At 38.7% G+C, this 27,700-nt stretch overlaps 2 protein-coding genes across 3 annotated transcripts in view; both read left to right on the top strand.

The window, feature by feature from the left end:
- LOC137891393 (lysophosphatidylcholine acyltransferase 1) overlaps window positions 1-4,313 on the top strand; it is a 29,024-nt gene extending 24,711 nt beyond the window's left edge. The window contains exon 14 of the mRNA XM_068735972.1: window positions 86-4,313. Coding sequence (XP_068592073.1) covers window positions 86-318 — 233 coding nt within the window. The 3' untranslated portion in view covers window positions 319-4,313. The remainder of the gene's footprint in view (window positions 1-85) is intronic.
- Window positions 4,314-7,178: 2,865 nt separating this feature from the next.
- Window positions 7,179-23,519, top strand: slc6a3 (solute carrier family 6 member 3). 2 transcript variants are annotated; one of them, XM_068736208.1, is made up of 17 exons: window positions 7,193-7,214; window positions 7,336-7,504; window positions 8,395-8,541; window positions 9,015-9,225; window positions 9,918-10,049; window positions 12,511-12,727; window positions 14,429-14,567; window positions 15,392-15,526; window positions 16,881-16,984; window positions 17,855-17,979; window positions 18,139-18,251; window positions 18,878-19,006; window positions 19,221-19,320; window positions 20,802-20,902; window positions 21,035-21,202; window positions 21,368-21,439; window positions 21,621-23,519. In XM_068736208.1, exons 3-17 carry the CDS (start codon window positions 8,455-8,457, stop codon window positions 21,642-21,644), a joined length of 1,857 nt encoding a protein of 618 aa, XP_068592309.1. In that variant the 5' UTR covers window positions 7,193-7,214; window positions 7,336-7,504; window positions 8,395-8,454; the 3' UTR covers window positions 21,645-23,519. The 2 variants fall into 2 exon arrangements, with proteins under 2 accessions (XP_068592307.1, XP_068592309.1); XM_068736206.1 differs by having other exon boundaries at window positions 7,179-7,504.
- Window positions 23,520-27,700: the final 4,181 nt, after the last annotated feature.

Raw genomic sequence — 27,700 nt, 5'->3', positions numbered from 1 at the left:
AAATGTAGTCTGTCTCCGGGCATTTTTTAGGCCTTTTGTCTCATGTTGACTTTGCCTCTGGCGCCCTCATGTGGTCTTTCCACAGATAAGTTCAGATACTTTGTGGAGCAGCAGCCAGACTTTGCTGAGGCCTACCTGTACACAGAAAACGCAGGCCTCCACAGCAGCCCGTGCCATGGTCACCAAACAAAGCCCAGCCTGTCTTCCCGGAACATGCAAGGCACTGCCACCACCAAAACAGCTAACGGTATCTGCCCCAACTTCAGCCCCAAAGACCATGATGGCACAATAGATGGACTCCTCAAGAAACACAACTAAAATGGTTTGAAAATGAAATGGGAGAAAACAACACCTCTCCTGGTGAGAGGATGTTGTTTTGGGGGCAGAGGGTAGTTAATTACTTGTTAGTTAGTAACTTGTTCAAACAGTAAGGGACTACATTTCAGTAACCACAACTACAAATATGAAGAAAGTTTACCTTACCCCTTTTTTTTAGTATTGTGTCCATAAAACTTCTGAGGTTATTTTCAACCTGGTACAGTTTATTTTGTTATGAATTTCTTTTTCTTTTTTTTCTTCTTTTAACAGCAAGGATCGTCAAAATTTCAGACAATAGCTGTTTCAGATATAATGCTTGAATACTTAAAGGGCAAGCACTTATAACATTTCTTAGGGGAAATGTTTTTCAGTTCCTTCCAACATAGTGCTAACTGCGTGTTTGGAGCAAGAAAAAACACGAGCCCTGGACAGTAAAGTTAATTGAATTTCTTGGAAAATTCAGTGTTGGATTCTCTTTTATCTGTTTTCTCTTTTGAATGGTAGCTGCCTTTTTAAGTGAAAGTGCAGAATGCATGGGCTCATATTGTTTTGAGTAATATTGAGGATTATTTATCTAAAGAAGGGAGGCCTGAGGGCACCAGTGACATTGTATCACTACTTGGAAGTGTTAAGCTACAGTAGACACAGTTGAGGTGAACTCGAGTCTCTGTGAGTTGACGGTCATAATTGCTATCAGCCTGTTACATATACGGTGATATATTTGATTTAGCTCAGGGTTCAGTGACAAAAATGAAAAATGTAACTTGTATGATGTCATCATTTTTGACACTAGCTGGGTTATGCGCATGTATTTGTTTCTTACGATATCAGTACTCTTATGCCCAGTCATTTGTCATTCACATGAACTTCACAGATTTCTTTCAGGTTGGCAAATTCAAGTGTCTTTTTTTTTTTTTTTTTTTTTCTTGTTGAAATTTTACAACGTGGACCAAAAATGCATTGAGTGATTTAATGTCACCTGTCTCATTTGTACTGTCCTTTTCCTGTCCTGTGGTGTAATGGCTGGAACCGGGAGGGTTACACAATGTATGGTCATTGACATCATATTGAGTTAGGTGGCTTTGATGGGTATTATAAAGGCAAGGTCATACTTATTCCATTTCTGTCTTACTCTGCTACATTTTATTAAGTCCTACAGTTTTCACAGCGTATTCCCAATCTGTCTGAAACTACCGTTCAGGTGTTAAATGATCTAATATTTAAACAATGGCCCCTTCGTCACCTGTTTTTATTCACTAATAGATTCATGTTTTCAAATAGATCCCTAGCACCTTAGCATATAATCACATTCAAGGGACCAGTCTGGAAATGGAAAATATCCACCTGTGGTAACATTTATGCCTCGTTGGTGATCTAACTGGCATACAAATATTTGTCACTGAATGTGATTTTATTACTTCTTAGTGCACGGACATACAGCCTGTGCCCAAAAATGTGTTTTTCATCACTGGGCCTTTGCTTTATTGTTAGTATTTAAGATTACACATTTGATCTCTAATCACTGTTGATTAGTCTTTAGTGGTCTTTACGACACGGAAGTTATATTATGACTCAATTATCGTTTTATAATTTGTCCAGTATTCTATGATCTTTTTTTGTCCGATATGAAATCCAGAAAACTATCTTAAATTTCAATCAACTTTTGGATGTATTGGCAAAAAAAATCTCACACGATGATTCTCAATTCAATCATTTGCCAACAATGAATTGACTGTTTTTAATAATCCTTCCGTCTCTGGAAACAGAAAATTACAAAAAAGATTAGGCTACAACTTCTTTTAAAATGTATAGTGCTTTACATGTCATTTTATAGCACACCTCTTCTGAGCAGATGAAATTAAACCCATTAGAATGTTTGTAGCTAGTTATACTTGAAATCCGTGCATTGGTGGTTTGATTCGGTTGACTTTTTGTTTATAGATGTCACATAAGAATTTACAATTTAGGTGTTTTTTTTTCTTATTCTGTAATTTCATTGTGTTGGTGAGCCTCACATTCCCATCACATTCATGACCATGGATACTGTACATACATCCCCATTATGGCTTACGGTGGAGCGATATTTCACATCTCTTAAGCCTTCTCAAGATGTATGCTTTTAAAGAGTTCTGATATGTATTTTGAATATTCCAAATGCAGGACATTTTGTGAATTTTTGATATACGTATATGGATGATTTTTATTTTCACTGCCATGACAAAGATCTGTGATCTTCTCTCCTCTGCAGATTGTATTGATGGTGAAAAATGAGCCACATTTTCATTTTCTTTTGTATAATACTGCAATTGTTTTGTGCTGTATTCCTCCTACACAGTGTAAAGTTTTATTGTTGTTATATTATTACTATTATTGCTGAGTTGACTGCTTCGAGACAAAAATGCAGATTTCTTATGGAAACCGATAGCCTTGAATCTATAGAATTTTTATGCTAAAAAAAGAATGTATAGACAATCTTGTCACAATCAGAAGCTACTCAAAGCGCTGACCTCCAGCGGACATTTTCCGAAGAAATCCTGGTTTTGAAATGTAAATTTTTTATCCTGGTTTAGCCCTCTCTCCATTGACCTGGTGTCTTATGTTTCAGGCATGCGGGTTGAATTAAGCAAAGTGTAAGTGTGTCGGGCCTTGAGGTGAAGTCTGCCACCACATGACAGGCCGCATAGCAGAAACACCCCAGACTGTACGCACATATAGACTTACATATGTTAAACCACAATCTCTTAGTATTCCCCCTTTCTACTTTGTCTTTTTTAAATTATACGTTTTTATGCTTGCACTTTAGATTCCTTATTTTTATTTTATTTTTTAAGAAATATCACATTGCTGTAAAGCACGTTAAGTTCGCAGGTTACATTATTGTAGCTCCATTTTGTTAATTTGTATTGCATTGGTATATTTGCTGCAATAATGGGAGCACAGAGGAAATTAGGGATCACCCATTGACGGAAGCTGCGCCTCGTCCCACTTTGTTTTTTGTACTGTAAGAAAGAGCTCAGTTTGTTTAAACACCTAAAACACTTTCAGACCCACTTTTCTGCCTTGTCTCGGGATTGTGGACATTTTGTAGCTTGTAAACTTATAGGACTTGGCAACGGCATTCTGATTTGAATGGTTTAAAACTGCACCGTGAGTGTTAAATGTAGCCCTAAGTGACGTGATTTTACAGCAGATCTTTAATTCTACAATTTACTCTGTACGAGGGAAACCATACTGTTTTTGTACATAGGTGGGGAAATCCGATTGTAAATGTTAAACTGAAACAAAGAGATCTGAGCCAGAAGGAAATGTATTGAGCCACAATAACCCCTCTTTGTTTGTTTGTTTATTTTAAACAGACATTTCCATGTGTAGGTCTGAAGGAGGATATTATATTTCATCAGAAAGTCAAATATGTACATTTATATAAATATATATATATATATGTATATATGTGTATATGTATATATATATATGTGTATATGTGTGTATGTATATATATATATATATATATGTATATATATAAAAAATATTTACATTCAGAACAATGGCATTGGGGATGTATGGAAATACTGAGTCCATTTATATTCACACTTGTTTCACTTCCCTTTATTTCAAATACCTCTGTAGAGGTGAATCATTTTTGTACTTGCTATCAATCTGATAAAATGTAAACCTGCAAGAGAGAAACTTGTATTTATGCTACTGCTGCCTGCTTAGTTTGTCCTGCAGCGAGCCTAAGACGAAAGACTTGTGTGCTCTGACGGAGCGATAGTGTCTTTCTGATGGCTTATTGTCTGTGGACCAACAAACTGAACTTTCTGTTTTCTCTGTCGCTTTACTTCCTGTCTTTTTCTATACTCAACAGGTTTTATTTTATTAACGCATTTTGATGATGAAGAGTCATTACTGCAAGCTACTTTGAATTTGTCTGTTCAGGACTGCTATGATATAACTTGTAAATGTGACTCTTGGATTGAATAAAAAAAAAAAATGAAATGTGAACAATGGTAATTTTGTGTGTTTGGTTGCATGATTTAGAGATGGAATGGGTTTTAGCACAAAACATTCTTCATTCTGCTCAACTTGAAATAGTAACCAAATTCCCTGCACCACTTGCTGGCTTCTTGTATAGATGTCTCCTCCTTGAGGTAACATGGTGGCAGTGCTGTCTCGAGTCTCAAGTGCAATTGCATCAGGTGTGTTGAAGTTTTTCGTATAGCTTATATCCAAAATATCTTTGTTACACATAATTCCTATATCAATGCAGTGGTATTGGCAAGACTCTGGCAGCATGTATATGTTTGCTGTCATTGATTACATGTTGGTGTCTGTCCACCACTGGTACAGACTTTTCCTGTTGTACCACCAGCAGGTCAAAGTTTGCACTTCTCCAGAGAAATATTGAAATTTCTCAACATGTGTATATCATAGATTGGAAGAGATTGTGATTTGTAGAGACATTCATGGATGACGACTTTGTCATCACCTGACTTCTTCGCGCTCCACAATGAGCTATTTGTTGTATTGAGTGAAATGTCGACAACCATTGGCTGGAACCATATCTTTGGTCACGATATCCATGTCCTCTTCGGGATGAATTGTAGCCTAATAACTTTGATGAAGTGCCATCATTATCAATACCTGCTAAACTAAAAATATTCCCATCAACCTCAGCTACATTAGTGCTTATTGGCAAATGCTAGCATGTTAAACAACCTTATGCTGGCTAAATATCAGCATGCTAGTATTGTCACTGACAGGGTTGATATTTCTCTCAAAGCATACAGCCTCACACAGCCTCTTGTATGGCTCTAGACTCTTAAGTCTTTAGGATAGGCTATGTAAGAATCAGTTATATGATCTTGTGTGTAATGGACCTGTGCTCATATGAAACTTCTCAAAGTAGATTTCCTGCTGGAGATCCAGATCTAACAGCTTGGGCAGAACAGAAACTTACAATAGAACATTATTTTCCAGGGCAAGGTGGAGCATTGTTGTTGTCAGTATGTAAGGTCTAGTGTTTGTGCATTTCACTTCATTTCCAGGATGGCTGTGTGAGTAAGCTGAGGGAAAGCTTTAGTTATTGACATTATGTTAAACGTTTTGCCTTTGTTTGAAGGAAAGACTATTTTTTAAAGCCACAGGGTTACATCATTTGTATTGTATGATTTCACCCTTATACCATTCCTCAGCCCTCTTGAATCCCTTTTTGTTCCCTACCTCCCCTTCCTCCTCTTCACCATTCTTCTCTCTGGGTCTCAGCTGCTGCATTCATGAAAACAAGACACTCGATTATGTTCACCTCATCGGAAACCTCATACATCCAGCTCGGCCTACATCGACACAACGATTTCTAATATGAGGCCCGAGGCTTGATGGATTGTGGTGTGCCTTGTGGTGCTGCGGCGTTGATGTGAGGGATTAGTGACCGATTGATCACTGTGATTGGCTTGCAAACAACAGTCATTTTGGACATGAGGGTCATAAATATGTCCGTGGGTAGCAGGCTGATTGGGTTATTTTAAAGCCCCGGTCCTGTTTAGGTTGAGTTTGAAATGGGAGAGGTCTGGATGTCAGGGCAAAAAAAAAGGGCACCTGGCTTGATGTGTAGTTAAAAGTAGGGACTTAAATGTTATAGACAGGAATTAAAGGCACTGGAAACTCAATTTCTTCATCAGCGTCTTACTTCGAGTGATGGGGTACGGAGATGCAAAAGTTCTGTTAATTCTATTTCAATTGACGGAATTCTGTATTTGTGTTTTTGTCTGTGCTTTTTTCACGAGTTTGAAGTGGGCAGGGCACTGTTGGAAAAAGATGATGTCACTTACTCCCATGAACCAATCAGGATTCGGCCATGTTTGAATCAGTGTCATATTTTTTTCACGCCGTTTAGGACTGACGACATAACTTATCAAACACAACATTTTACTGCTTTGATTATTTGTTGAGGAGTTTGCACCACTTCAGTAGAGTCACTTTAACAATATTCAGCCACAGCTGTTAAACTATTGTACCACTCTCAGGACTCATTGTAGAATGGATGCAAAATTCTTATCTCCAAGAAAATGAATAGAATAATATGTCTTGAGCAAGAGATTATAATTTCATATCAATTAAGTTATTTTTCAAATGTTTGAATCAAAATCTAGATACATATTTCATTATCAAGGACCTTTTGCTGATTTGTCAAAAAAAAATATAGTTTTTTTAATTAATTTGATTGATTGATTAAAATTAGGAGGATTTTAGAGTGAAACTAAATGAGAAAACCTTTTTTTTCTAAGAATTTATTTTTATGTATGTATTTCTTTAGTGGTTCTAACCACTCCCATCTTAATTAAAACATTTCATCTACCATGAGACATGTGTTTATGTATAAAGAAAACTATCTGTTGCATTTTCACACAATCATGCTGTGAACACCTTCAACTAACTTGAAGCTTCTGCCACACCAGTGAATCTCCTGCTTCAGAGCCACAATGTGCTTACATTATACTTACATTACTTACCTTAGAAGGGGTCAGGTGAGTGATGGTGAAAACAAAAAAAACTTTTCAAATATACTTGCAACAAATATCAATCGATCAATGCTGCTTGCAGCTTTAATATTTGTTTGTGTTTACTTAACAGATTTACATTCACAAAGAGAGAAAAGTCATTTAGGGAAGATGCTTAAATCAGCTGAGAAAAAAAAAGCAATGATGTGAGAGAGAGGACGAGGAGGAGGAACAGATCTAGCTCGGGTGAGGAGGAGGAGGGAGGGAGGAGAGCGTGACGGTGATGGGGTGGGGGGTGTTGTTGATTGATTCTCATACAAGAGTGGTATCGCAGTCAGATCTCCATACCAGACCACAGGGTGCTCTGGGATCTGTGTGTCTGTCACTGGAGCCAGGCAGGTTGGGAGGGCTTTCTATAACTCCCCACAGATTACCAGTTCCTGTCGACTTTTTCTGTCTTGATCCTCATCTCCTGTCCTATTGTGACTATATCTCGCACTGTCTTTTTTTATTCTTTCAGTTTCTATAAACATTTATGCTCCAATCTGGGTTTGAGTCTAAAATATCAAGGACGGGCTACATAAATATGGTCAGCGTCAGTTGGCAGCACACTGAAGAACATCAGCACAACTGGAATTAAATTGTTTGAACTGACAACTGAAGGAGCTTTTACCTGACATATTTCAAAGGTGAGTGTTTTTGTATCATTAAAAATGTTTCTTTTGCAATGTAAAAATTGTTATGTTATTTCATTTTATTATTTTAATAAATGTATTTAATAATACAGCATTTGACTATAACCAATGGTGTTAACTGTTGTCTCATGTTGACAGGACATTTACAGAATAAATGATAGAATTTGACAACATAGCAATTCAGTGGAATAACAAAGGTTTAAATATATTATGGATTTTCTGTTTTCAACAAGTTTTAGATGTACTGTTTTCATCTATAAATGAAAACCTCAACATGAAGAAGGAAAAAAAAAACTACATTATCTATAGTACAAAATGTAAAACATAATTTTATTCATAACTTTCTTATATTTACCTTTTGGGTATAATACTGGTTCTTTTTCTACTAATTTATTTTATTATTTTAGTGAAAAGTTTTAAAGGGAAATCTGAACAAAATTAGCTGGACACAACATGTTGACGTTAACAGGATGAGTAGACACTGGGCCAAATCTGAGCAAAATGGCGATCAACAAGTGTGAAATGAAATGAGCATGCTGTGATGGCCTGGTGGAGACGCTCCCCCATGCCCTTCTGTTGCCCTCAGACTCGATCCCACTCTCTGCTGTTCTCCACTCTCCTCTTGCTCTTTATGTAGTAATTCAGGTAAAACCTAGACGTTGACATAAATTAATATGTTTAATGACATATCCTTACTCTTTTATGTGTTTATCTCATATACTGTCTGCTTAACATGTTAACTTGTTTTTTTATTTTTTTTATTTTTATCGCTAAATTTCTCTCTTTCTATCGTGTTGAACCCGATTAAGTCTGACTACATTCGCAATTATAACTCAATTTCCCCCAAAGGGATTAATTATGTTCTACCTCGTGTTTTTCTCAAGACTCTTTCTTCCTCCTCCACAACCACCGGCATTTCACTATCGAAGGCTGTGCACCCCTCCATGCTGACAGAGAGAGTCCCTGTCGGCCTGATGTCTTCGGTTGTAGCCCCGGAAAAGCCCACCTCCAACACCATGGGCCCCAAAGAGGTTAGTGCATATCTGACGCAAGTAGTGGATTAATGGCATGCAATTCAGTCTGATTAAGAAAACCTTAAATTAATCACAGTATGGGGCAAGCTTCTTAATTATGTTAATTTGTCTCTGATTTGGTCTGTCTGACCTAATTCCTACAGCCCTGAAAACGTAGGTGGGGGAAAGAATCGTTATTGTAACAAAAGCCACATTTTCTTGATGCTAAAATTAACTGAATGATGTCTTGAGTAGAATTTGTTCATTTACAAATAACTTACTTAGTACAACATGTAACGCCTTGGCTGATGCATGAAGAATTGATGAAGTGAAGGTGATAATAGCTACTGTCTGTCATGAGTGGGAATTGAGAGAATGATACAATAAAGGTGATACTTTAGTGTCTAAATGAGACTTTAAATGACCTTAGTATGTTTTCAGCGCCTGTTGAATCGGATTGATGTTTAACTCCTTGACTTCTACTTCTTTAGGTGGAGCTGATCTTGGTAAAGGAGCAGAATGGGGTTCAGTTCACCTCAAGCACCATTGTGGCTCCGACTCCTACTCAGACCAACCAGAGTGGGGAGGAGGAGAGGGAGACCTGGGGGAAGAAAATCGACTTCCTCCTGTCTGTGATCGGATTTGCCGTGGACCTTGCCAACGTCTGGAGATTTCCCTACCTCTGCTATAAGAATGGAGGAGGTGAGATGGATTAAAGGGGTGAGGGGAGGAAGCTGATATTGGCCCATGTCCAAATGGTCCCATCCAGAGATTGTTGTTAGTGGGTGCATGCACTTTACTCACATGAATGCACAGACTATTTGCACATGTATGCAGATCTGTGTGTGTGTGTGTGTGTGTGTGTGTGTGTGTGTGTGTGTGTGTGTGTGTGTGTGTGTTGGTGTTCCTTGTGCTTGCTGATTGCTGTTTGAGATTTTTTTCCCCCCTTTACAGAGATCAAAATAGGGGAAAAACCACCACAGCTGCTCTGAATAGATTAGCTCTAACAATCACTGCCACTAATTATAGCTGTTTAACATAGAGCTCTCATTACGTTTAGGAGCTATAAATAATACTGTAGCCATAGTCGAGGCTGAATATATGTCCCCCAAATCTGGCATGCTGTCACACCTGTATTTTGGGGAACATATTAATGTTTAATTTGAGTCAATTACCCCCAATATTTTTCTCTGATTATTATTTGTGGCATTTTATGCTTTTAATTGATGGATGACAGTAAATTAGAGAGAGAGACTTTGAGGCTGATGGTCGGCACTTTACCCCTGAGCCACCAAGGTGCCCGAACCCACACTATTTTTAAGAGTGTTGATAATCATCTATATTCTATATACTCTGTGACTGTATTAATGTTTGACTTGTCTGTGTGTGAGCAGGTGCGTTCCTGGTGCCATACATGTTCTTCATGGTGATAGCAGGCATGCCTCTCTTCTACATGGAGCTGGCTCTGGGACAGTATAACAGAGAGGGGGCAGCAGGCGTCTGGAAGATCTGTCCCATATTTAAAGGTAGGAATTGGCCATAGGACACATATTTAGATATAAAGACAGACACGTGCTCACACTGGAAGATGTACACAAGCAAATTCTTGACCACGAATGCTTTCACATGTATTTTAAATCTGTCTATTATGGTGCGTACATGCCTGCCTGTCTGCCTGATAAAGGACCTTTAATATCTGAATGTCTTTCTGTCTGCTTGTCTGCCCACATGCCTGTCTGTCCACATGCCAGTCTCTTTTGTCTGCTTGTCTCCTGTGTTGAGCGGGGCGACAGGCATTGTTTATCCTCCCCAGAACGTCAGGTTCTGTTGGCACTCAGATGGAAAGCAAATGAAAATTGGGCTTTTAGACTCTTGTCCTGATTGTCCAAATCCTTCTGTCAAATAGTGGCGGTGAACACTCTCAAGGGGTACTTTTCAACACATCGATAAGCAAAGCGCAGCTCAGGAGAATGCCATCCAACATGCACTAATGGAGAAACAAACATTAAGACCAATTCCTGTTTCTGAGCAAAGTCATTGGTTGGAAATATAATAATACACTTTGCTTTGTTCAACTTTATATTCTCCATACACAGTCTACAAACTGTGACCTGTGTGTATTCATCCATCCCTCTCTTTACACTTTATATCCTGCTCTGGTAAAGTTATAGTTTCACTTAAGTCCATATTTATCATCTCTATATGAATCTAAAGATGCAACAGAAATACAGCCTCAAATATCATTATTTCCAGCAGACCAGCTGTTGCTTCACAGTATGATGCAGCAACGCTGCCTTTTGTTAGATCATGTCCTTGTTGGTCTGGAGGTGGCCCACAGTGTGTACTATACGTGCTCCTCCATGATGTACATCTGTTTTTGTGCGTGTTTCTGAGCGTCTGCCTCCTGCGTGTGAACATGTGCCGTCTGTCAGGGACCACACTGAGTAGGTTGACGTTCTAATCACACGCTTCACTCTCTCTCTGCCTCTCAACAGGGGGATAATAGTAATTATTCAAATACACATATACACATGCCCATATTGACAGTAATTATTCTGATCAACAAGCTGGTTTCCTCTCAGGATCAATGCTTTTGAAGAAAAAGACCGAGAGAGGCAAATGGAGAGATAGAGAGTGATGGAGAGATGGCATTGCCTCATGTGGCGCTAATAAGAGGCATCGCTTCCTGGACAAATATCACATCCACATTACAAAAGGAATCAATAAGGCACACTTGTGGTCATGCCACTTGGCAAAAGATAACAATTAAATTCGGACTTAGAAGAGCACATTGTTTCAGATGTATAGAAAGGGTAGATGTGTTGATAATTAAGGCATGAAGAGGCAATCTTTAGAAGTTTTCGTGAGACCGCAGGCGTCTTTTAAAAGCTGGTGTTTTCATACTGAGTGAGAGATTGTGCTTCGTGGTGTGTAATCCATCAGGATCTAGTCACTGTTCAGTACATTTATGCTTAAATTGGAACCTTATGTGGAACATATTACTGTTTCTACTGATTCATAATGGCTCTTCATGACCAAATACATTAAAATCATAACGTGGTTAGTTTATAAACATTCCTACAAAGTAATAATCTCCAAGTTTTCATTCATATTTAAGTCACTATCTATGGCTGGTTGAAGTCACACAATGGTGAGTCAATGACACACTGATGAAAGCTCTTGCATTTGCAGGATTACAAACTGGGTGTCCGTGGCGACAATTGCGTGAAAGATTACAATTATCAATCTCTGGGAAGTGAGACCCAAAAACTTTGCTTGTTAAGATTAGCACTACCACTGTCACTGTTCACTGCATGATAAAAGCATACAGTATTGGCCAACATCCAAGATAAGTTAAAGATTTGTTTCCTTGAGCAAGACGGTAAACAATTTCCTGATAAGCTAACATTCATTAGAACAAGGTATACAATATGTTATGTTATGCTTCTTTGTGTGCATCCTCTCATGTATGTAAGCTGATGTTTCAGCTAGTTACTATTGTAGCTGGTCAAGAAAATCAAAAATGCATACAAAAGAGCTTTGAAAGCTTCATAAACTATTCCACTTTGAAGCTTATTGTTAAATAGCTACATGGTCAAGCTACTTCACTGCTTAATGAATTAGTTATAAGACACCAGCACATCTGTAGAGTCAACATACATTAACTAACTTAACATTTAAGAAAATATAATGAAAAGTCCTGTGGAAAAGTGTTGTATATTAGCGTTTCATTACAAACATGAAACACAGTGCATCCGGTGCTTGTGCATACGTTTATGTTACAATTCTAACGCTACTGCGATATCCATATCAAATAAACTAGACTAAACTAAATAGGTCATAGGCCAGACGTGAAGTGGCTATACTTTGCTTTAATGTTTAACTATGCATTGTATTTTATAGGCTAGTAATATGTCCATCCCTTTCTATCAATGCATCCCTGTCTTTGATGCTTGTAAATATGATTAATTTGTGTGCCCCTAACAGGTGTAGGCTTTACAGTGATCCTCATTTCCCTCTACGTTGGTTTCTACTATAATGTCATCATCTCCTGGGCGCTGTTCTACCTCTTCTCCTCGTTCACCAGTGAGCTGCCGTGGGTCCACTGCAACAACACTTGGAACAGTCCTAACTGCTCCGACTGGGCTGACAACAGCTCAGTCGGTGACATTTACAAGGCCACCCCTGCTCAGGAGTACTTTGAGTAAGTTGGCCTGAACTCAGGCTATAATATTTGTTTATTAATATTTGTTTGATATAGTTTGTTCCTATTCAAAGATGTGCAATTACATAGATGTAAAGTCAGTTTGGAGCCCCACCTACTCTTGAAAATAGTTGTCATTGTCAAACTTATATGACAACTAAGCAGCTAATTGTGAATGTGAATTTTGGGACCTAAAATGGAGAGACGAACAATAAACGGCTGAGACGAATATATATATATATATATATATATATATATATATATATATATATATATATCAGTAAAATGCCTTCATAACAAAATATTCTCTTCCAAAATTAAGCAATACTTTATGTTAAAGCTTTCTCATTATAACTGTAAGGCAAACATATATACTTTATGTATATGTCCAGCTACTAAAACATTGGTGTAAAGCTTAGGCTTTATATTTCCACTGCAGGATGTGCACAGGAAACAAGCACTATTTTGCAATAGCTGTAACTACGTACATTTATGCATCCATGTGTTCACATACACACACACACACACACACACACACACCCTCCATGGCAAATTTGAGGCTCATAGGGAGAAAAACTGGGGACATTTTTATGGACCGACAAACTGACACAGCTCGCTATAGAGCTGCTGGCTGCAGCTAACATGTTTGATGCAATGCAGAAATAGAGTGAAATAAAACGGAGAAGGCTTATATTTAGTAATGTCTCAGAATATATCTATATATGAATACTTAAAGAAAAAGAGAAATGTACAACAGGTATGTTTTCCTCAAAATGGATCCAGAGTTTGGATGCATTTGGCTTATGCAGCCTCCCACGTTGTGAAGCCGAACAGGTGTCCCCACAACAAGTGAGGGGTTGTTCTGTTGTGACAGTTGTGACATTTGATCCACGCTAGTTGAAATGGCCGTGTGCTATTTACACAGACCCACCTGCAGACAATTTGACCACACCGGTTGAACACTGACTGATCCTTTTCAGTTTCATCTGTTCGGCTGTCTCTGAAATGATCTGAATCAAGGCCTCAGCAATGTTCAGTCTTTCAGGAGACACATTCAACTTTACAGAATGCAATATAAAAGTACGCTTTCAAATCTGTTACCTTGTATTGCCAGTGCAGTTTTTCTGTCTTGGCAGACTGTCATGATCTTTGAGACCTTTGACTTTAATAAAATCCAACATTTTCAAGCAACAGATGCACCGACACTTCATGTAGCATCCATCTGGCCATATTGCCTAAGGTCTTACATGTCACTTGTCACCAATGAACCCCCAGGTACAGAGCTTCCAACAAGGCCAGACTTGTTAAGGCAATTTTATGCAGGATACAAGAACCATTTGAGAACATAGCTCAACTGATGTTGTGAATAATAATGTTGTTTATTTATCCTGCACCCATTATTTTCACGGGTCTCCATGTTAAGGGCTTCTACATCTGCCCAGCCTGGCAGTTCTTAAAACATGTCCCGGTTTAAGTCCAGGGGCTTGTGTGTACTTGCCTCCAATTGTTGTTTTCAGGTTAAATCACATTCTCATAACTTTGAAATGATAGACCCTGAACTCTGGTGCGTACTGTACTGAATTGCCTCAATGACAACATATGTGCCATTTAATGTAACTAGTCTGTCGCAGAAACTTTATAAACTATAAATAGGGACTCAGGATCAGTCGTGGTTCTTACCAGAATACTGTCTTTCCTCAGACGAGGGGTGCTCCACATCCAGGACAGTAATGGTATTGATGATCTGGGCCGTCCACGTTGGCAGTTGACTTCCTGTTTAGGCGTAGTGATTGTTCTGCTCTACTTCAGTCTCTGGAAGGGAGTCAAGACCTCTGGCAAGGTGGGAAATGATACAGTCGCCATGTTTCTTCTATGTGAAAACCACAAAAGTACTATTCTATCCAAGAATATTCATGTGGCTCAATACCTCCAGTAGATTGCGGTCGGCATGCCCCGAGTTTGGATTAGCAGACAGCAGTAGCGACACAAGAGCAAAGCAATATACTGCTGTGAACGGGGGCAGCAGCGAAACATATTTTAGCCACCTAAAAGAAAGGCTCACTTATTAAATAACTTAATATCCATTTAAGTGTAGTCTACACTATATTTTTCATCACTTTATGTTTTCGTCCGCCCTTTCTGATGGGAAACTAAACTGAAAGTGAAACTTATCTATGCTCTCTAAGCATATATTCATAATTTAGAGTACACTTAAACTGACGTTTTTTTTAAGTGGGGCCTTCTTTTTGGTGGCTTAAACAGGTACTGCGGCCCCGTCCACAACAGTAGCCTACATTTATTTGCTCTTATGCTGGTACTCTTGTCTGTTTGTTCAAATTGGGGGCGTGCAGACCGCCGTCTGACAGCAATTAATGAATCTAATGCTCTGACAAAAAAGAAGAAAAATCTAGTATCTGTGGCTGTTGCAGGACTGCAGTAAGCCTGTGAGATCATTTCATTTGGCCCGGATATAATCATTAGGTGGGCTACCTGCCTGTCTACCTGCCTACCTGCGTGTATTCTGCCCGTGCATTCACTGCTCATCATCGGAGTACTTCACAAGCAGCTAGCTTGACAGAGTTCTGTGTGTGTGTGTGTGTGTGTGTGTGTGTGTGTGTGTGTGTGTGTGTGTGTGTGTGTTTGTACCTCATGCAACCCTTTCAGGTTGTGTGGATCACAGCCACAATGCCCTATTTGGTCTTGACTGTACTGCTGATCCGCGGAGTCACTCTGCCCGGAGCCATCGATGGCATTAAGGCCTACCTCTCTGTGGACTTCCTGAAACTCTGTGACGCCAAGGTGAGTTTTAAAAGGAGAGGGGCAGGGGGACACACGAGTGAGGTGAGAGTTGTGGGGCTGCTAGATGAGAAGAATAGAAGGCCTGGGAAGGTAACTGTGTCCTCTATCCAACAATAGTACTTCAAACAATGTGTAAAGACAATTTTAAATGTGGGGTTGCTCTAAAAAGACTAACATATGTTGTCCACTTTATCATCCCAATGTGCTAAGTTTGACTTAAAATGGCTATTGTACATCATATCAGAAAGGTAATGCTCATTAAATACAAGTAGCAACAGCAATAAAATGCAAGCATAGGATGATTTGATCATTTTAAAGTGAGTTCGTTTCTGCATTCACACTTTTTTACAGTTGCAAACAGTCTTCTTTTTAAGAATAAAATGTTCTGTCTTCAAGGCTTTGCTTGCAAGAGCAAAGGCAATATTGACGTTATTTTCAATGTTAATTGTGCTGTAAGTGTTTTACTATTGCATGCCAAGTAGGATAAGAATGGAGAATTGCAAGAAGATAGGAAGGAATTAAACATAAATGACAACAAGGCAGGGTTGAGAAGGAGTAGAAAACGTATGCTTGGAAAACACACAAACAGCACATACACAACAATTTCTTGGCAAAATGAATCATCTTTAATTGTGGCAGAGCGGGTTGTACACCAATCGGACGATCGGTGGTTTGATCGCCAACTCTTTCAGACCACATGTCAAAGTCTCCTTGGGCAAGATACTGAACCACAAATTGATCCCCAAGGTTGTGCCATTGGTGTGAGAACGATTAGATTAGAATCTGAAGAGCAGGTTGGCACCTTGTATGGCAGCCTCTGCCATCAGTGTATGATTGTGTATGTGAATGGGTGAATGTTGGCATGCAGAGTAAAGCACTTGTAAGGTTTGGAAGACCAGAAAGGCGCGATATAAATGCAAGCCCATTTGCCATCGATTTACCATTGCAACATTGGTTTATAATGTTACTGTTAGAGAGACATTTCCTCAAGGCATAAAAAAAGTGAGAAGATTGTTTGTGTTACCTGTCTCTAATATGTTCCTTATCTGTGAAAACTGCTATCACAGCACTAAGGACCTCAATAAGTATGTATGCAGGACTAAAGGACTCAGTTTTGGAGAATGGGAGCGAAAGCAAGAAGGGAGACAGAGAGATGCATGGCAGCAATTGGAGAATTAGATTAGATAGATTCATGGAGCAGTAATTTGCAAAATTACCCCTCGTATTCACGAGCGTCTTTCATCTACTGCCGTTGAATGAGTTTCCTGCAATTATCCTTAATAATGGCTTTTTTCCTCTCCTGTGCCTTTTGTTTGCCGCTTCACACAAGTGTGCTTGTTCTGTTGCTCCCCAGGTCTGGATTGAGGCAGCAACACAGATCTGTTTCTCTCTGGGAGTGGGGTTTGGTGTGCTAATTGCCTTTTCCAGCTACAACAAATTCAGCAACAACTGTTACAGGTACAGACACACAAGGAGAAAAAAAAAAGAGGGGATTCACAGAGACAGAGGACTGGGAGTTGCTTAAACACACACACACACACACACACACACACACACACACACACACACACACACACACAAACAAACACATGCACGCAACATAAGCAGGTGAATTACAATAACCTTTGAAGCTCCTTGAAACCCGCTATGTCTTTGACACCATGCTGTGCCACAGACAGCCTTAACACCAATCAACACTGATGCACTCTTTGAAAATCATCAGCATCCCACAGGAGCCTTTTATCTGCTTTTTTTATGTTTCTGATAACTGACACATGATGACACTGTTTACCTTGAGGATTTCTCCATGAACATAACACAAAATCACTGAAAATATATTTCGGCAAAATGTCTGACTTTGAAAAGTAATGAGGAATTGCACATTTTCTGCAGGACAATGTAACAGCATGTGTAAATTTAGTCTCCTTATTTCCCTTTCACACATAATTACACACTTAGTCCTTATTACACTGACCAACTCATGTTAATGTTGCCAAATTGTTTTGCAACTGAAGGAGATTAAACTCTCAACAGAAGGCAGGCAGACCATTTGCCAGTCTGTCACATGATAGGCAAATCATTGACCACCTGACTAATCTATCTATGGTCTCTAAACCATCCTGAGACGCAGACTCATTACAGCAAGCTAACATTGTTGTCATTTAAAAACCTGAACAGGCTTTCACCCACCAATGACAGACTGTTCAATTGACTGACTGGTCACTTATGTTGATATTGACTGATGACTGATTGATGATTTTGTTTTGCATTCTCATTCTGTACTGTTGTTGTTGTTTTATTTCATCTCATTTGATTTTATTGATCCAGAGACGCCATCATCACCAGCTCCATCAACTCCTTAACCAGTTTCTTCTCCGGCTTTGTGGTCTTCTCCTTCCTTGGGTACATGTCCCACAAGCACAACGTAGCCCTGGACAAAGTTGCCCGAGACGGTACGGTATTATTTGTCATACTCTTGTCATACGCATTTTTGCTTCTTAACTATCAAATATTTAATGTCTGCTTCGATGTTCAGTGCTCCAAACGCTCATTTGTTTGTTTGTGTTTTGTGCTGTTTTCTACTTTCCTTGCTTGGATTTGTTGTTCTGTAGGCGCTGGTTTGGTGTTTGTCATTTACCCAGAAGCCATTGCAACATTACCTGGATCATCCGTGTGGGCAGTTATCTTCTTCATCATGCTGTTGACTCTGGGCATTGACAGTGCTGTGAGTATGCACCCGCCATCCTCAAAAGACATTTCTGGCGATCGGCTAGGCTTAAAACAGGCCTTACCTAGTCAGTCGCTGGCCACATTTTGGACTTTGTCGTTGCTCAAAAACTGACATCAATAGAATGTTTGGCCTCATTTTGAACCAGAGAATCTGCAGATTTATACCATACCCGAAATGTTAGGATCCACCAAAGTTAGGCATTATACGAGATGAATACATCCCAGTTTTTGTTGTCTTCACCGCCATCTTGTCTGTAAGGGAGCCAGGGGGACAACTGAGTGACATTCAACTTCATTTGGAAGGAGAGAGTGGGACACACCTGGCGAAGATCTACCCTCTACTGATTGCACATTTCTAGTTTGTGACACAAATTGTGTCAGACAGGTTGTGATGGTGCTGCAATAGCTCTGGTGTTTACGGGTATTTCAGCTCATGCACTGCAGTGTTGACTGAAATGATTTTCAGACATTCACTGGATAAAATGTGAAATGAACAATTTTCATTTGTAATTTTTATGTTTTGGGGCTTCAGTGAAGCAATTATGCAATAACAAGTGGTACATCTACAGTGACTCACTGACTTTGTGTTTTGATGTAACTCTTCAGTGTCTTCTGTTGTAGATGGGCGGGATGGAATCGGTGATCACAGGTCTGATTGATGAGTTTAAATTCCTCCACAAGCACAGAGAGCTGTTCACCCTCTTCATTGTTGTAGCCACCTTTCTCATATCCCTCTTCTGTGTTACAAATGTAAGTATCATATGGGGCAGTCTTACACTTTCATACAAACATTTTATCATTTCCACAAACTCTGGTTGTAACACTGTCCGACAAACCAAATGACGACAAGTATCTGCAAATGCAATAAACTGCATCATCAGATTTTTCTTCCTGTAACATACAATGAAGTTTATTTTAATAACGCCATCATTATACATTCATTACATGTTTCCTGTCTTTCCAGGGTGGGATGTATGTGTTCACTCTGCTGGACCACTTTGCGGCAGGAACGTCGATTCTCTTTGGAGTGCTTATTGAAGCCATCGGCATTGCATGGTTTTATGGTGAGAGAGATAGACAGTAGGAAAGAGGGATGAAAAACAGATGAATTATGTTTTCATGCCCACGAAAGCTGATGCTATATTAAGGGTTTGATAAGAAATCACTTGGTCTAGGTGTGCTGTGCCACAATGCCCCATATTTCTATTAGACGTAAGGATACCACAGCTACAAAGTCTAGTCCCATGAATGGTTTCGGCCTCCTCAGTCTCTGTGCATGTGTTGTTACAGTACAAGGATGTGCTGCTCACAAGAGCTCAGCGAGGTTAAATGGCCAGTGTTTTGAACCCTGCCAATGCTACCTCTGTGTTCACTCAGCAGTGAGCCACCACACCACATAAAGAAAATTGCAGCTGGGGAACAGGCAATCCCATTTGTCATGGGAGTCAGCTGTCTAATAGCTAGGTTGTATATTGTGGTGGATGGCAAGTGGGGGTGACCTCAAACTCAATTTCTCTCCAGATGTCTGAATTCTATTGACACTCGATTTTATCCAATTTTGCGATCATCTCAATAATGCTCTGTTTTATATGTATCACTCATCCAACACACAAAATCCCTCTAAATTACTGTTCATCTCTGCATGAGATAAAAGAGTTTTCTTCGAGTGAATGACATGTCTCTATGGTGATTCTTAGAATTATTATATCAGGCACTCACAGCACAACACATAAGAAATACTTAAGTTGTATAATAATACATATCCTCTACATGTTACGGCCTCAAACAATTCAACCCCTTATTTGCTGAATGAGTCAGCCGTTTGGGGTTTCCTCCTTTTTCCTGTTTTATGTGTAAATTATTAGCTAAAAACCACCTGCTTTATGGTGGACATTCACCTTAACATGCAGTTTCATCTACAGCACCACCAACAAAAAACATGAAAAACTGACTTTTGTTTTGTGTAAAAACTCAACCACATCTGGGGACTCCAGCAGGTACAAAATATTATAAAAACAATTTAAAGGTCAGGGAAAATGGTTTACGTGAACTTCTGTATTGAGTTTCTTGTCTCATGTCTACTGAACCTGGACTGTGGAGGGATCCTTAAAGGGCTAAATACTAACCAGGCCCCAGGCGGTGGGGTCAGCATATTGCCCCACTTTGGTGGGTCCTGACCTTGGCAAGTCAGATAAATCAAGCCTGAGGCTTCAGTGGGTCTTTTTTTCCCATCTTCATAACTGCTAAGAGGAACCCTCGACCCCTGGCCATTGTGGTCTTTCGTTCTGCTGTCCACTACATAAATACACTAAGCTGTGCTGACTACCTGGTCGTCAGTCTGGATATATTCCTCTTCAGTGAGAGATGCCTTCCAGGCAGAAAGATAAAAAAAAGGTTTAGGAGAAAAAGAAAGTCGTGATGAGGTAAAAATGTTGCAGTGGCTTATTACAAATGGCTCTGCAGAGTGACTTTAGTCACCTTCTGTCTTAATAATATTTCCTATACATGTTATTCAATTTTAGCAAAGTATTTCCATATATTTCAGGAGTGGACCGATTCAGTGATGACATTGAAGAGATGATTGGCCAGCGACCAGGCATGTACTGGAGGCTGTGCTGGAAGTTTGTCAGCCCCTGCTTCCTCCTGGTGAGTCTGTGCACAGACTTACAGTGCTGTACATTGGAATTACTAAATTTAAAAGGACATACAATGAACAGCAAATATTTTTGAACTGATACTTCCTCAGGTCTTTTGCATTTAAATTACTTTCTTCCATAGTTTATGGTGGTTGTGAGCTTTGCCACGTTTAACCCTCCGAACTACGGCACCTACACGTTTCCTCCATGGGCTAACATGGTGGGGTGGTGTCTGGCCATTTCCTCAATGTCCATGGTGCCTCTCTACGCCATCTACAAACTCTGCACACTGCCTGGAAAGTTTTGCGATGTAAGTTGGAACTATGACTCCTCCAAAAATAGACTAAGGGGAAATGAGTGAGGATTAAGTAGGATTTGTCTTGCCAGAGACGTTTCATTAAAGATCAAGTATTCTTTTAAAATGTCTAACTTTTAAAACTATGTCATTGTCACCTCTCCCTTTGTCCTGAAACAGAGACTGGCTTATGCCATCACCCCAGAGACAGAGCACCATTTGGTTGATAACGGGGAGGTTCGGCAGTTTACAGTAAGTGCTGACTTAATTTTTATTGCATCCTCAGAATTGTTTATTGGTGTTGTCGGCAGAACCTCTGCAGTTTTTGGATCAATATTCACATTAATGATATTACAGATTTTTAGCTCATTTCAATTAAGTAGTAGAATAATGCAGTGTTTTATTTCATGGGCATATTTCATTTTCCCCACAGCTGCATCACTGGTTGGTGGTCTGAAAAAGTACAGAGAGAGAGAGAGAGAGAGAGAGAGAGAGAGAGAGAGAGAGAGCGAGAGAGAGAGAGAGAACATGTACATTGGGTGGGTGAATGAATGCACAGCAAAGGTCTGAAGATCTAGGATGAAAAAAGAAATGGTCATTTAAATCGATCTTGATGGTGGTTGTGGGGGTGGGAGCAGTCTGAAAGTTCCGACAAAAAAGAAACCATAGACATTGTAGTGTGCTTTAATTTCAAAAGTGGATGTGTGGAACTGTGCATTGACCCTCTCCACCATTGAGTTCACATTGGATTCAGTCAAACACGTAACGTGGTGTTCAGACTGCTTCTTCCATAATACAAAACTCTTCTTGAATGGAATTGCAATGTTTTTTCTTTGGGACAAGATTTACAATTAGAAAAGAGTAAAAATGATGTTCATGGTCATAGGTGAAGATGTCACAGAGATGCACACAACATCTGGAAGAGTTTATTAGATTGTTTTTGCAAATAAAATAGAAGAAATAAAAGAACATTTTGATTTATTCTTTATTTTCTCAATCTATTATTATCAAGCAGTATCTAGAATGTTTTAATTACATTTTTATTCAATTTTCATTCCGGATCAAAACAATAAAACAATATACATACAAATAATACACATACATTTTATCAGTCAGGCATGAATGCTACAGGTTTCACTGAATCCCAGTCCATGTCTAGTTTATTATGTTTATTTATGTACTTGCTCTCATTAAAGACTGTTATAATATACATAATTCCTACAGACTTTGAAAAAAAGACACCTACTTTTGTTTACATCAAAACAATGGACAAGAAATACCAGTTGCTACATCAATAGACCAAAATAACATAATCTCACTGAGTGGTTCTCATTTCTTCACAAACAAAAAGGACTCGTCAGTTACAAATCAATTGTATTGATTGTCTGAAAATGTCTCTTACTTTGTCCTTGCTTTTGGTCATGCTGGATGAACCAACAAAAGCACAATCTGACCAGTAGAGCAGTTGGGTAGTGTTGCCAAGTGTTGGCTTATTGTCATTCCATCACATGTATTCTAAAATACATAAATGAAACAAAGCCTGTCTATAATCAGACTTAAATAGGTTAAAACAGCTGTCCCAACGTCCAATCAGCCTATTAAGCGAACAAGCACACAACTTCCAAAAAATAATTACTGACACATTGATAAAAACATCTTCAGCCGCACTGCTGATTTAATCAACCAAAGACTAAAACAATGTTCTTGCTTTTAATCATTAGACCACTTGATTGTTAACTTTATCGTACCAGGTCAATCTCCTGTCCCCTTATCAATAAGTTGGTGCCAATGCACATTTCATTTTAGTTTAATTGAACATTATTTGTGTATTATTATCCCCACAGAGTTTTAGGTGGTGAAAACTATCACTGTCACAAATCCAGAAAGCATAAAGCTTTAATTATACTGTTTACAGAATCTTAAGTGTTTCAATACTGTTTAAAAAGCTGCTTTTTATTGAACTGCAAATTAATAGTGTGTAGTGTAATATATGAAGTAATTTAAGTTATATATCTGTGTAAGTAAATGTATTGTAGAGGGGCTTGTTTGTATTGTACTGTATGATATATAACAAGACCATATATACACATAAATCCATATATATGTATGTATGTGTAATTATATACATGGATTATTGCTTTGTTACTGTGAAGTTGATACATGTTAGCCTTAAGGAACTCTCTTCTTATGAACTCTTTCTTTTAAATCAGAGACCATAAAACATGTTTTGATCTGGTCAGCAATGACTTGTTTTACACTTGTGGTACATGTAACACACTGAAGGGTTAATTAAATGATATGCCTGTGCTGCTGTACTGTGCCTTGTGGTGTTTCTGACTGTATTACTTTGTTTTGTATCGTCAAATAAAGTATAATTAATGAAATTATTTCGTTTAAAACGTTCCTCTCTGCTTTGCTCTTTTCTTTGATTTATTTTAGGATTAAATTATTATAATAAAATGATATGTGCCACTTTTCATATTTCACCCTATTTCACTCCTGACCAAGTGCAAAATCCCCCTGCACCGTTTGTCCAAACTGCAGCTGGGAAGAATTAATTTAGTACTCCAACAAATACATTCTATTTGTCTCCCTGTATTGAGAGGCTTTTTAAATGTAAATATTCACTTTGTAATTGTTCTCTGTAATCCAAAGTAATTACCCACTCAGCAAGCCTCCAATGTTGGCCCATAAAGCTTTCATAGAAGAGATCAGATGATCTTAATATGGCACATTAGCTTTGATATACATTCAGAGAAGACAAATACTGTTGTAACATAGAGACCTGATTAAATGTATACATTTTGCTCTCTATCCAATTAGAACGTGTAACAGTAAACCAGTTAATGTCAGCCATACTGTTAACTATTAGTCATTCTTTTTACATCTTATATCACATGGAAGGGGGTTAATGAATCTAAATGTGAATGTTTTTTAATGCCACCTTTCCTCCATTTGTTGACACTGAATAAGGGCTCAGTAAAATGCTGTGTGGTTTTCCAAACGATGTCAGGCTAGAACAATCGCAAAGCAATTTTGGCCATGCAAGGATCGGGTTTAAAAGGTGCCATTATCACAACCAGTAAGCAACAGCAATTATGTGTAATTTCATGTCTTGCCACAAACGTTGAAACTGAAAGGTTACACACAAGGAGAGGTGGTGCACTGCACTATATGATTTGGGGTTTGTCTTAACATACGCCAGGTTTCCATCTAAATGTAACGCAAGTTTTAACAGAATCTTCTGAAAATTGGTAAAAGAAAATGCAAATTCATGAGCATTTCCATGCAAATATTTTATAGTTAGTTCACTGTTATGAGCAGTAGGTAGCTCTAATTCTCAAGTCAGGTGCCATTTTCCTATTGCGGAAGAAGAGGGCGTAATGAGATTACATAATTAAAAGAGCAACAGTCAAACCCCAGATGGTGGGAAAAATGTAGAAAACGTGATGTAAACATGGCATTCATGTTTTTTTCAGTACCCCTTGGTGTCTGATTCCGACGCACCGGGTCACCCTTTAGCTTCTGTATGACATGCAACAAGGCGATTCTCACAAATAACATCTTAGAAATTGTGTGTCAACACAAAATTAAAATGCGTGTTAACATGTAAACATCAAGAAGTCGGGTAGATTTTTTACACCTTAAATTAAGTTCTATACTCGATGCTTTCAACTAACTCCCATGTAAACCCGTCATGTAAACCGCGTCAGTATTAGACTGTCAGAGCAACTGACGTATAGAAAGAGCAAGGCAGTCCTTGTATGGCGGAAGGGAAGGGAGAGGAGGATGGAGGGCTAAAACAAACACAGGACTTTCACCCAGGAGAACGCTGTTTCATGTATGGAACACATTTTGCACAAATAACATCTTCATTTTGACTTATTTACCACTTTTTTTATGTTGCCTACTGTTATGATCTGGCTCAAAACCACAGCAGAATATTATGAAAACTCAGGCAAGGAGTTAACCAAACAAATACTTTTAATCACCAAAGCCAGGACATTTCAAATATGCAACAAAAGGGAGCATTCTCATAATGAATGCCAGAAGGAAAAATGTGCCACCAGTTCAACTACAGCAGCACACCAGGTGTGTCAGGGGGGAAGAAGCCAGCTCTCCCTCAGGATGGGGCGGGTCTAGACGAAGGCAGTGGCCAGCTGCCTCCAATCTTCTTGATGTCACTCGCCAATGATCCAGGGACACTGAAAGACAGGCAATCCCCGTTAGAGGCCCTGGGGCCGTCACACTACTTAACGCCATTGATGTAACGCATGTAGTTATTTTATGTAACAAACACCTGAACCACAATCTTTTCCTAAGCTTAACCAACTACTTGTGTTGGCGAAACCTAACCAAGTTTTGTTACGTAAGTAAAACTAAAAACTAAGTAGAGCTATGTCGGAAGTTTATTTTGAAAAGACACTGTAGGCTAAGTCTGTTGCCATTGCACTTTCTCACATTTTGCTTTTGTATATACACCGACTTTTCCACCTCATCATTTTGTTCCTCGCCCCAGACTCAAGACAATGACAGACTGTGAGGTTGTAGCTAAACCTTAACATTGGAACTCTCCCCTATTGGACTTCAGATCTGTGAACACTGAGGACCCCTTTAAAAAGTAGCTCAAGACCCACTTGTTCAGCCTTGATTTTAGTTTCTCATTTAATTATATAATTGTTCTGGTTTTAGCATGTTGCTCTATGTCTGCATTTCATGTCTTGTATTTGTTTTTGCTGTCTTAATTGTGAAGCACTTTGTGACATCTGCTCTTGAAACTTACTTACTCACGAGGTACTGTTTTCTTGGGAGCATGCCGTTTGGAGAAAGAGACAGGACAAGAAACTGCATTTGATCTGAGTGTTGCTCAATTTGGAATTGTCACAGAAGGTGTGTGTGAAAATGTAGGTTTAGTTTAAGTTAGGCTACATATTGTGGTTAGGCATTTAGTTGAGATGGTTAAGGTTATAGCAAGGGGCTGGATTATGTCAGAGAGTTTCCTCACACACAGTACAGAAGTACAGAGTTCTGCGAGTTGACCCAGTGTGAGGCTTGTTTTGTTTTTTTGTTATACACTGCCCTCTACAGACAAAACAGCTGCACTACATGGCACTCCTAAGAATATTTTTGCAGTCAACATCAGATACCATAATGTAAGAGTCAGCCAGTTCATTCAACAGCCCAGAGTCCAAAAAGAGAACACATCGTTGGCTTAACTTTGCCAAAGAAGCCATGGATAGAGAATGTTAGTCAAGCCACTGGGTAATTCAAAATTAAACCAATTAATGAACTGTAAATAAACAACCACATTTCCTTCATATCGTTTTGACTGTGGGATGTTGAAAAGCTCATGCAAAACATAAAGTTTCCCACTTTAAAACTTACTAAGCACTAAAATAAAGTTAAAAAAAACAACAGAAAATACAAACAAAAACATTTAATTTAATCTAATTATTTAAAAGGATACAGTAACTCATTACACATTTAAAGCAATCTTCAAATCTTTCCTTAGGTTTTCATGAGAAATGTATAACTCCATAATTGTAACCCCACATACATAATCAATCTTGAACCTACAAGAGTTTCAGGATGTCATGCAAAACTCTGCATCCCCATGTTTCTGTCACTCTGTTTAAAAAGAAAAAAGAGATAGAAATTATATCCTTAACTTAAATCAAGTAATACATTGATGGTGGAATTATCTTTATTAACGTATTTTAGATGCATGTCTTTATAGTGCATTCCTTTAAAAATGATGGCAATTTATGTTCTAATAGACCGGTGCCAGTTTGCTGTTGCATATTTTCTAATATTTGAGCAACATTTTTAATATGTTCTCAAGAAACAATTTATGAACAATTTTCTAAATATAAATATATGAAACAGCATCATCATGTGGCCTCAGGAGAGAATCGCAATTGAACCACAGTAAATAAGTGGTGCAGCTGCTGGGAGAGCGGTTATAACCAGCCAGACAATTACTGTAAATTATCCTATACACTTATATATTATATTTATTCATCTACGGACTGACCTCACCCAACATGTGGAAGAGTAATAATTTCGCTGATTGCTGCTGCTGCTGAAAGTGGGAGTGAAAGTAAGAAGAGGTTTTGGTGATTTAAAGGGCTAATCATCCCACTATACAGCAGCTGACAAAACTAAACAGACATTCTGTAGGCTGTGGTATATTTGCCAAAACTAATTAAATATCTGAAATATTATTATGCAACTACACTAAGGAAATTGAATATAGATAACCAAATAATCCACACCTTAATATGATGAATACATTTGGCTTTATATTGCTGCGACAGGAAACGTGCCATAATGTGGAAAAAGGACATCGAGTACAGATCTCCCTGTTGTTACGCAACACAATTATGATACACAGGACAAACATGTTTTTTTCTCCCACTTTCGGGATGTCACAGCTGGGTTTCCAATTGGTCTCTTGGTGCCCAATTAACTTTCTCCCCTGGCTGTTGAAGAGTTTTACAGCGTCTTAGTCAT

This window comes from Cebidichthys violaceus, unplaced genomic scaffold (assembly GCF_023349555.1).
Source record: "Cebidichthys violaceus isolate CVI_PGR_0920_01 unplaced genomic scaffold, fCebVio1.0.p SCAF_7, whole genome shotgun sequence".
Classification (NCBI taxonomy): domain Eukaryota; kingdom Metazoa; phylum Chordata; class Actinopteri; order Perciformes; family Stichaeidae; genus Cebidichthys; species Cebidichthys violaceus.
This window is presented reverse-complemented; position numbering and strand designations above follow the sequence as displayed.